Source organism: Populus trichocarpa, chromosome 19, assembly GCF_000002775.5.
Source record: "Populus trichocarpa isolate Nisqually-1 chromosome 19, P.trichocarpa_v4.1, whole genome shotgun sequence".
Classification (NCBI taxonomy): domain Eukaryota; kingdom Viridiplantae; phylum Streptophyta; class Magnoliopsida; order Malpighiales; family Salicaceae; genus Populus; species Populus trichocarpa.
The window spans coordinates 12962520-12974381 of NC_037303.2; the positions used below are offsets into that span (position 1 = coordinate 12962520).

At 34.6% G+C, this 11862-nt stretch overlaps 2 protein-coding genes across 2 annotated transcripts; one reads left to right on the plus strand and one right to left on the minus strand.

The window, feature by feature from the left end:
* The first annotated feature begins 481 nt into the window (after positions 1–481).
* Positions 482–7031, plus strand: LOC7494604 (glutamate receptor 2.7). The gene is made up of 7 exons (XM_024591206.2): positions 482–761; positions 3107–4395; positions 4500–4584; positions 5118–5287; positions 5373–5543; positions 6402–6543; positions 6925–7031. The coding sequence occupies exons 1-7, from the start codon at positions 482–484 to the stop codon at positions 7029–7031; spliced, it is 2244 nt and encodes a 747-aa protein (XP_024446974.2).
* Positions 7032–8081: 1050 nt separating this feature from the next.
* LOC7494605 (basic leucine zipper 61) lies at positions 8082–11159 on the minus strand. The gene is made up of 4 exons (XM_024591122.2): positions 10107–11159; positions 9115–9205; positions 8867–8993; positions 8082–8388 (listed from the first exon to the last, which is right to left on the minus strand). The coding sequence occupies exons 1-4, from the start codon at positions 10706–10708 to the stop codon at positions 8225–8227; spliced, it is 984 nt and encodes a 327-aa protein (XP_024446890.2). The 5' UTR covers positions 10709–11159; the 3' UTR covers positions 8082–8224.
* Between the last annotated feature and the right edge of the window lie 703 nt (positions 11160–11862).

The window sequence follows — 11862 nt, forward strand, 5'->3', positions numbered from 1 at the left end:
ATCGTTTTAATTTTTTTTGCTTCCAATAATATTTTAGTTGTTTCATTGTGCAATTGAAATAATAAAAAATTTATTTATTATTGGTTTATTTGTTAATGACTAATAAGTTTGTAAAAATTATTCAATGCCCTGAATAGCATATGTTAAATTTTTTAATGTGAGGGCGAAACGTTAAAAATATTTCTCCATATATATATATATATTATATGATATTTGAGATTGATGTACAGGTATTATGTTGTTTGGGTCATGTCTAGCCATCATTTTATTGGCTTGTCGGTCCTATCATATGCTATTCGTATTAATAAAATCTACGATCATTTTCATACAATACATAATATAGTGAGAATTGCCGCCAAGCTCCAGATGGCAATCGTGAAAATCCAAGTCTGTTTGACTGAGAAAATCAATTCTACCATTCTTATTATTTAAGTGTTCTTGCTGTGTGTATCAATGTTGAGAAGTAAATCATGATCAGAAAATGATTCCATCTAGAAAACTGCGAGTCCTCTTGATCCTCTTTCTATCATCTTCTTTGTCGAATGGAATGTCTAAAGTAGACAGTGTTGATCCTTTTGCCATGGGAAACAAACCTCGCAAATTCAGTTTAGGTGGTATTGTAGATTGCACAACTCGTGCCGGGAAAGAAGAGAGAGTGGCCATGGAGATGGCACTGCAGGACTTTTACAGCAACGCTACCCAGCGGCCCCGACTGTGTGTCAAAGACTCGAAAGGGGATTCCTTCCGAGCAGCCTCCTCTGGTGAGAACGACATGATCCAATCTCTTTGAAATTATAAAACTCTAAAATCTCTCAAAACACTAAATTGTGCATGCATGACTCCATATAAGCACAGAAGCCTCGAATGATAGTAATTAATTGCTATGGTTTTGGTATTCCATGCATCGAAAGTGGGAAATGTGCTGTGCTATAAATCTTTGAAAGCACTGTCTCCTCGTGTAATGTCATTAATGAGGTATATATGTTGTTTAATAACTTTAATATTTAGTTTTACAAACCTTAAATATTTACATAACTAGATTGACAAAGCTCTCTAGTCTCCAATCTCAATCTTGTACCCTCAAGTGTTTGAACTTGAAAGTTGAGACTTCCCTTGTCACGAATCGGCCTTGTGGTCGGACCATTGCGCATGAAGTAAACACTTGTGCGTAGAGTTTATGATTTGTTTAGGATTGAGGTAGCGATTTGCGGTTGAAAATGTTTCTTGTTTGAAAATACATTAAAATTATTATTATTATTTTTTAAAAAATTATTTTTGATATTAGAATATCAAAACGATCTGAAAACATAAAAAATAATTTTTAACAAAAAAAATTCAAAATTTAAGGGAACATCCCAAACAAGCTTTTAGGGAGTGTTTGGGAACGCGATGCAAACCGCGTTTCCAAAAATTTTGAATTTTGTTTTGTTTAAAATAATTTTTTTTTTATATTTTCATATTGTTTTGATATGCTGATATAAAAAATAATTTTTTAAAAATAAAAGCTTATTACTTTTATTGTCTCTTAAAAATTGCTTGTCATGTAGAAGTAATTAAATTAATAATTTCTTATATTCATTTAATATCTTCACAATTCATGGATGTTTGTTATATGATTTATAACTACAGAATTATGTGTGCATATATATATATATATATCCCCATATGTTCATAGACATAAACTACAGAAGAAATTATTAAAAAAGGCCCATTAATTGCATTTGGATTAACAACACTTTAATTTGTGTTTACCGTATGTCTATAACTTTTATATTCGGCAAGAATAAAACCGGCCATCCATGCTTGTTCTTGTCACCTCGATTTGTTTTATATATATTTTACATGCATGCTCGCAGAGGAAGATACACAGAAGTTGTAGGACTGTCTATACCCATTACAAACGGTGAATTTATATTAAACAAATACTTAGCTGATCAAAGGAACTGATCGATTCCTATTTTTATTTTAATAATTTTAAAAAATTAATTGTTTCACTTTGGGATTTGCGTTATGGGTTGCAATTACTTGTCAAACAAACTAATATATAATCAATATTGGATCAAAGAAAAACAAAACATATATAAATGACTACAAATAACAATATTTAAGTTTTATATTAAATAATTATATTATATAAAAAATAATACTTTATAAATTCATGTAGTATATTTTTTTTTGTTTAAGAGATAGTTATAGTTTCAATATGTATAGTATCTCTCAATATTTAATAATAAAATCATGATCATTACCATTTTTCTTTTCTTTTAATAATTAGAGTGCATAGCTTAACTTTTGTGTTTCTAAATAATATTATACCTTTGTATTAGTAGGATTTCTTTGATGCATGCATTCTATCAGTCTATAATAATAATAATAATAATAATTTAATAAACTTATATTTAGATAATATTGCATGGTCTTTTCTGTTATTAACATTACCAGTACTACTATTATGATCATAATAGTAATTATAATTATCTTATTCATGGTAAAAAAAAAAAACCTTATTATCATAGTTAAAAGCTATTTAAAGTGTCTAGTTTTAACTTCATTCAAAATTAAAGATTATTTAACTAAAAAAATTAATTATTTTTTTAGTATTAGGAATAAAATTAATATAAAAAAATATATAGCGTGGGCATTCTAAAAAAACACTTTGTTTAAAAATAATCCATTAGCTTTATTGTTTTATTCAAATCGATGAATATTATTGAAAGAATGCCATCAAGACAATGGCAAGGAGTTTAAGAAATTACAAAGCAAACACAAATATTAAAGCCAAGCCAAGAACTCTCAGTCTACTAATACCCTGCTTTGCCAAGATGTCAGCTAAGGCACTCTACCTTCTCTATTCACCCTGCAAAACTTTAGAGAACCCAAGGCTTTAACTGAAGCTTCAATGCAACTGAACCCAGACCCTTCGAACATCCATCTCATTGCATTCGTAGAATCTGATTCAACGATCGAGTGAACCTCATGAGCAAGAGGATAATTAAGAAGCATTTTAATCTAAAGCTCTCTGAAGAGCAAGAACTTCTGCTTCATTTGTTAATCCCTTTTTAACTACTTTGTCTCGGAAGATAAATGTTCTAATCATGTGTTGCAGCTAAAACACTTATCAAAAAGCACAATGTAGAAGCTATTATAGGCTTGGGAACTTCTCAAGAGGCTATCCTTGTTGCTGAGCTTGGCAACAGGTATGAAGTCCCTATCCTTTCGATGGTAAATGAAGTTCCAGTTTGGGCCTCTTTACGTTGGCCTTTTCTGATTAATGCAGCTCGCAACCAGCTCTCACAGATGAAAGCTATAGCAGCTATAGTTCAGAGTTGGCAATGGCGGAGAGTAAATGTCATTTATGAAGAAAACAAAATTAATAGCATCATACCACATCTCTTCGCTGCTCTTCAAGATGCAGATGCAGAAATCAGTGAACTACTGCCTTTCCCCCCCTCACCTCCATACCGTTTTTTATCTGAAAAACTGGTGTCTCTTAGAAACGGGCAGTGCCGGGTGTTCATCGTTCACACTAGTGCAACACTGGCGAGAATCATTTTCAGGGAAGCGAAGAAATTGGAAATGATGGAAGAAGAATATGTATGGATCACCACAGACTCCACATCAGACTATTTTGATACATTTAATAATTCGGTCCTTTCATCAATGCAAGGTGCCTTGGGTGTTAAAAGCTACATTTCCAGTTCCAGTAAAAGAATCAAAGATTTTCGCTCAAGATTTCAGGTGATGTTCAGCTCTCAATTTCCTGAAGAGCCATTTCCAGAGCCAGGGATTTCTGCCTTACAGGCCTATGATGCAACGTGGGCTGTTGCTCTTGCAATGGAAGGAAGACCAAGTTCGAAAAGGTTCGGAAATTCTACAAGTATCACTCCTAAAGCTTCAATGGGTGGAACAAGTTTGTTGAACAGAATCTTAGCTTCTAAATTTGAGGGCTTAACTGGTCATATATGTTTTATAAATGGCATGTTGCATCCTGCGGCACGAATCTTTACTCTAGTCAATGTTGTAGGGATAAGTACTGAACTCGGGTATTGGACTGACGGCTATGGTTTCTCAAAGACTGTTGGTGCAAACATCCATTACAACAAGTCAATAACAGTTTTAAGGCAGATCATTTGGCCTGGAGGGCCTTGGTCAGCTCCTCGCGGATGGGCATCAGCAGCAGGGGGCAAGAGACTAAAAATAGTAGTTCCATCAGGAAATAGTCACAAAGAATTCGTAAAAGTATCATATGATGGTCCTGGGGGTAGTATAAGAGTTACAGGATTTGTAATTGATGTCTTCAACGCCACTCTCTCTCGGTTGCCCTATGCTTTGCCATGTGATTTCACCGGGTATGATGGCTCCTATGATGCCTTGGTATACCAAGTTTATAATCGGGTAACTATTGTTTTCAATATTTTCTCTCTTCTTGCAAGCTTCCATATATTACTCTACTTCGAGAAAATCTTTAGCCTACAACTGAATTGTTGCCTTGGAATTAGTCTTTTGATGCAGCAATAGGAGACACGGCCATTTTGGCCAACCGTAGTAAATATGCAGAGTTCTCTCAACCTTTCACTGAGCCAGGTGTGCAGATGGTGGTGTATCAGGAAAGTAAGAAAATAAATAAAGTTCGGTTGTTCTTGAAGCCATTTACAGGAAAATTGTGGATCAGCATTGCAGCCATTACTTTGTATAATGGATTTGTTGTATGGTTGATCGAACGGCAGAAAGATAATCCAGATTTCAGTGGCTCTTGGTGGAAACAAATTTCAACCATGCTTTCAACATCTTTCATTACACTTTTTTAACTCAAAGGTAACCATGTCTTTTTAATTCACTTGCATATATCAGAAACATAATTTGGTTAAACATATAGATTTTTTTCTCAGGTGAAGGATTGCACAGCAATTTGTCTCGGATGGTGATGGTTGCCTGGCTTTTTGTGGCCTTGATTACTACTCAAAGTTTTACAGCTAATTTATCATCCTTGATTACCCTTCAACAACTGAATGAGAGTCCTGTCACCATAGATACGTTAAAGAAGAGCAGTGCAAAAGTTGGGTGCGATGTAGACTCCTTCGTAGTGGCATATTTGAGAAATGTCTTGTAAATCCAAGATGAAAATATCGTCCGAATTCGAAACGAGGAAGAATATGCTGCAGCTCTTATAAATGGAAGTATAGCCGCAGCATTTCTAGAAATTCCATACATCAAGGCCTTCTTGGCTAAAAATTGCAATGGCTTCACAACTTCAGGACCAATATACAAAGTTGGAGGTTTTGGATTTGTGAGTTTTCATTCTCCATCATAAACATATACAGACATTTTATGTGCGCAAGTGTTTATTCTTAGTCATCTAAATTACGTGACAGGTTTTCCCAAAGAATTCTCCATATATTCCTGACATCTCGCAAGCTGTTGTTAACATATCAGAGACGCTTATTGACTTGCTTCAAATTTCTTTGCACAGCTCCGAGTGCTCAGCTTCAAATTCTGACGACCATGCAAGTATCGGACTCACTCCCTTCATTGGACCATTTCTGGTTACTATAGGAACATCCTCAATTGCTCTTTTTCTTTTTTACCTTCCTTCTATTTGCCAAATCTGGAGACAGCACTGGCCCTTCAATAATGATGAACAAGAGCCCCAACAGGAACTAGAACTACAACGGTCGTGGCGGCATGATCGCAGGTTTGATGAACAAATTCTATTTGCTTCTGAAATGGAAAATCGAGGTGCCTGGCAATAACTGTACATTTGAATGATTTTATACTCTTTTTTTGTATATTAAAATAGAAACTATAGGATTTTTTACAAATTTATTTATTTCCCTGATGAAACTACTCTAGATTAACATGTGTTCTAGATTTCAACCAGCTATTCTGATTTAATTCTGAGTTGCTTGTCTGAACATTTTGTATCAATGCTTGAATTGTGCTATTGCTTTTATGGGGGTTCTTTCTCATCATGAGTCAATTAAGAGGACTATGAACAAAAGTTAATAAGATAAAGACTCCACATAACGGGAAACAATTCAACACTACCATTAATTATAGTCAGAAAGCAGCTTAGTTGGAAAAGGTATCAGATGAAACTTCAATAATACAATATGGACAACTGATATGCTAAATGCTAACAGTAACAGGTTCCTATTGTTTGGTAAGCTATGAATCTAAAGCTAACAGGTACATATGGTTGCCAGTCCTAAGGAAATTAGTGCTAGGAGTACAAGATACAGAGTCTAAACTTGAAACTTCCTGGTAGAGTGGTCACTATTCACGACAGCAGCAAAGGTTGGCTGCGATGGAGGCTCCTTTGTGGTAGCATATTTGAGAAATGTATTATCGACAACCACAATTTCTCTTTTGCTCTTTTTTATTTATTATCCTCTCAATACAAGAGTAGCTCCGGAAGAAACAGCAGCGGCGGAACTACCAGCACCAGCAGCGACAACCGCACTACCAGCCAGGGAAACAGCATCTGCATCACATCTTCAGCAGCAGCTGGAGCTGGAGCACCAGAACCAGCAGCATCAGCCACAGGTACAGCAGATTGATTCTGGACAACAATAAGAAAAGCAGCAAGATCTAGCTGCATATGAACAAGGGTCCTATGCTTGGAAAATGGAAAATGAAGGCAGAAGACAGGGTTTTCTAGGTCTTGTTTTTCTATCATCAACGGAAAAAACACTAATACTTGCATGTATTTCCTAATGTACTAAAAGAAAAGGATATGCGAACAAGGTCTCCCTTAACATATAAAGTCTGGAAACCCCAATTGAGAAGATTATAGAAAACATCTTTAAAATATACAAGCCAATTAAAACTTGAAAAAGTATTTCCAAGAAGGATTCATCTCAAGTCATTTTGTGATACATTTAATCTGAATCATCTATCTTCTGTCCTGATCATTTTGTGATACAGCAACACCTAACTATTGCTTAATCTCAGCTGCAAACAGGGGAGGGGTAGCAAAAGTACCCAGATTCAAGATCTTGACTTCTGCTATTGATGGCTTGAGGGAAGATTGATGGAAAAGCCAGCAAAAACTTGAACTCTTATCCCTATATATTAACAGAAAATCATTGCTAAGCATTTATAGTTCAAGAGCTCCTACATGGAAGCCAACAATTACAAATGCTTCGTTGAGAATGGAAAATGCTTTTGCCTGCTCATTTTGTTGCAGGATTCTGATCGTTATTTTTCATGTTTGCTAAATTGATGCGAACTTTGATTACACAACCCATAACAAGATTGATAATGAATTTTGAGAAGCTAAAACAGATCGAAGTGTGATAAATAAAAACTTGTTTCAAGACACTAACACAAGCTAATGAGTAGATGTAAACTTCGGAATAAATCCATGATCAACCATCCATCGAAGAACATACAACACAACCCAAATTTTATAAGTTTTACTATGTACAATTGGAAATAAATATGCAAATCTGTTTTTTTTTCTCCTGTTTTTTAGTAATAATTAGACAAAAAAAAAAAAAAACTATTACAGAAAAAGAACAGAAATTCTGACATCGTATCAAAAACACCACTTCCCTGACAGCCACCCTTCCTTACATACCCTTAAATCATCATCTTCTGCCTTCCTGACATGACTTATAAAAAGAATAGACAACATTAAATAAATCATTAAGGATGACCGTTAAGTATGCAAAAGAATTATCATCACCAGCCATAGCAGCCCTCCTCCTAATTTAAAGCAAGAAAATGTTAATTTTTTTTTTTTTAAAAAAATCAGCAGCTTCTTTTTTCTTTTTGTTTTGGGCTCTTTCATATCACAGATGCACATGATTTCTCCGCTATCCATCCAATCATGTAATCCTGAGTGGGTCCTGTAAGATGTGAACATTGCACGTGAATGCACAGCTTAGCAGCACTGAGCTCGAGAGAGCATCAAAATTTTAGCCCCAGCTCTTCAACATCTTTGTGGCTTTATTTTTTCCAGTGAATTTTCCAAGCATGGTCAAGTGAGTAACGAGCTCTAGCTAGCTTTGCTCTCAAACATCAAAATATTCCAAACCCACCTAATTAAGCAACCAAGAAAAACTTTTGGATCCTTAAGATGTTCCAATATTTTCTTCATTATTTTGTAAGGACTAGTATGATAATGAAATCATATGTCACTTTGTACCATTTTCCTGCTGTCCAATGCTAAAGAGAATTTACTTTTCACCGTACCATTTCTTGAGAAAATCACTGGATAGACCTAAACTTGAAATAGCTGCTGTTCTTTATCGGTAGTAGGAGTTGTGGGGTCATTTGATGGGGTTGATGATGCTGATGGTGGTGAAGTATTTTCCATCTTGAGGTTCTGTTGATGGTACACTTGCCTTAGCCTCTCTATTTCCCTCTTCAATGCTTCTTGATGAGCTGCATTTGTTCGAATCAGCTAGTTAGACCAATCCAATATTAACCACACACTGTGACCACTAAGCTTGATTCCAAATTTCACCATTCAATACATTTGAGCACAGCAAGCAAGAAAAATGATTGCAGATGAAGACCTAACCAATCATATCAGTTCCCCCCTCAGTTCATGAATTTTGGTCCCCCCCCAAAGAGAAAATTGAGAAAAACTTAAAACAAGGATTGATCATATATTAAAATCTGATTCCTTAATAGTATATAGAACAAAATGGGATCAATTCACGTGTTATGTATTAAATAATGGAGTTGAATAATATTTGTGGGCTAACAAAGAACATGCATTAACAGTCTTTGCTTTAATCATGAAGTGGATTATTATAGCTAAAGAAACCCTACCCCTATAACTTATCTAGGACTGAAGCTCGTGCTAAGTATTATATATATCGTGATTAAGATGAGATTAAGGGTTTTATGAACTTGCCATCTTTGAAAATCTTATCTTGAGCCAGTGCAGCGATTCTTTGCTTAAGAGCACTGTTGTCAACATTTAGAAGCAACCTTTGATGGTCTAGATATGCAACCCTTGGTGACAACACTGAAACTTCACCCTTCATTAAGCACAAAATTAGGCAAAATTAAAAACTTATTATTACATTTCAAACCATGCAAGATTAGCATAATTATGATGCTTGTAAGAGAATTAGTTAAGGTTAACTGGAAATTACTTACTTGCAATGATGTTACACAGCGTTCAAGCTCAGATATGTACTGCAGCTTTCTCACCCGTGATCTTTGAGCAGATTGTCTGTTTGCCAAGATTCTAATAATGCAAAAACAAAAAATTAATAATGAAAACCATATGATCACTCAAATTAAGTTAGTGACTAGAATATGATTCTTTCTCGTTGCATTTGCAATTGTACGTGCATATAGGTCCTAAATTAATCATATTTATTATCTAGTATATATATAAATATAAGGCTAAATTACCTAAAATCATACCGAACTTTGGTCAAACTGAATTTAGCTCTTGGGAATTTTTTTTATTTGAGTACCATGAACTATCTTTTGGTAAAAAAAAAAAAAAAGGCTCTACGTCCACGTTTTCGTCTCTCCATTAATTTTATAATTTTTTCAAATCACTTATTTTCACAATATATATAGTGTTTATAAATATCATTTGTAGTTAGAATAAACAAAAATACCTATTTTTTTTATCAAAAATAAAATAAAATTTAAAGCACTAAGATTAAAAAAATAAAATAAAATTTAGAAACTAAGTTTAATTTAACTCGAAATTCAGTGTAATTTTTTATAATTTAGCATTCATATAAACTAGTTTTTGCTTTCTCTAATCTAAGACTATGTAGTGGTTGAATCAATAATTTTTTTCTCAAGCTAAATATCCTCGAGTTAATTTCTCCCATCCCATCTTGACCTCTTCTTTTCATGTTAAAGATACCTAAACTAACTGACATCCACATTAATTAATGAAACAACATTTATGGCTTCACATTCTTTCAATAGAACCTACAAAAATTAAAAGAAAAAAGAAACAAAAAGGTTAAAATTACATAATTTATCATATAATTTGCTAATCAGAAGAAGGGTCAGAACCAATCTCATTTGAATTTTACCTTCTGCTAATTCAATTAATTTATCCAAAAAAAAGTTATGCTTCGAAGATGAAAAAATTTAAATGGTGCTATGTGGATGCTTACCTCTTAACTCTCCTGGGATCGATTTTCCGTTCATTAGAAGTAGCAGCAGGATCGGTGGCAGTTGGGACAGTAGTCGGTGTCTCCCATTCAGATGGACTTTGCCCTTCATCATTCTCATTCCTCACCTTCTGCTGCTGCTTATGCTTAGACGCCACTACTATAGCTTCTTTCTCATCATTAATGCTGTTGTGATCAGACGGCGAAGAAGGTGTGGAGCTAGAATTAGGAGCTGCCACGGCATTGGAGATATCATCGTTAAACATGGACATAAGCTGTTCATCATCAAACTTGTCAAAGTCAGTGCTGCTGTTATGTCCCGACCCTAATCCCGGTGCACCCGTGGCACGACATTTCTCTAACATCGTTGGTGCTTCTTCCCGGAATGCAATGGAGTCACTCACCGACCTCCTATGTGTCCCACGTCTCGTCGACGAGAAGCCGAGAAATTCGTCAACCCACGAAGGGTTTGTAACAATGGCGGTGATGATATTAGCATCACGGGGTGGTGATGTCTCCATAATGCCAATTATTGGTAATTTTTTATGAGAAAAATCGGGCCAACTTGGTGTCACGTTTGGTATTTTTGGAGGTAATTGTGCCATTACCAAATGCTATAATGACAACAATAATGCAACAATCCCAAATGACACAAAAAAAGATATAATTCAAGGAAATCAAGAAGAGAAATTTATAAAACAATCTCTTACAAAACCATTATATAACATATGTTTATGTAAATATCAGAAAATGGATTGACAATGTAATGTTGGAGAGAGTGTAAGGAGATGGAGGGAAGAAAGACACAAGAACATCAAGAAGAAGAACAAGAACATCATCATCATTAAAAGGGCAATCTTTCTTTCTTTTGATCTCATGGCTGCCACTGACAATATTATAAGGAAAATTCTTAACAATCTTGAAAATGTCCTTTCTCTCTCTCTCATCAATTGGAGAGGGGAGAGGGGAGAGGAGGCATGCAGTGGGGTCACATGGGGAAAGATTGGACAGCTATCAACAGCTGTGAGGAGGTCTTGTCTGAAAGGCAATCCTGCAAGGTCGCAAGTTGTTTAATAAATAGAGGAATCAGTGACCACGTGCCCTTAGTGACCGTCCCTTTAGGGGGTACCTTACCTTATAATAGTCTCCTTATTTCTATCATCTTCTAAATAAACATTCCTATGTACCCAGCAATACCATACCCTTTCTCTGCATCACTGTTCATCATACTTTTCAGACCAGGTTCAAGTCCCCTAGATGGATACATTCGTCCGAGTTTATCTTGAAATAATATTATTTTAGAGTTTGTTTTTTAAATAAAATAATATGAATTTAGATAAAAATAAAAAAAAATTATTTTTAATTGACTCTATCCAATTCATGCTGACGAATAATCCCTCGGTACATCTCTGTCCATCTCATATACACATATAATTAATTGCATGAAGTAACCATGTGTGATCAAAAATTGAAAAGGTTAGGGTTAATATAACGTCCAAAGTAAAGTAAGAGGTCTGATTTTACCGATTTTCAGAATTTGATGGACTTTATGATTTACCAAACTCAACTCAAAGATCGACAGGAAAAAGATTTGAGTAGCTGGTTTTATTAGGTAAATCACTTTTATTTAAATAATTATTTTGTTTTTTTAAAAAAAATTATTTGGTGTTGCTCAACAAATTTAATAGTGTCAATTGGATTATTAAAAATCTGGTGAAGTTAACTAGGTTTTACCAAGTTATTTTATGATATTTCAATT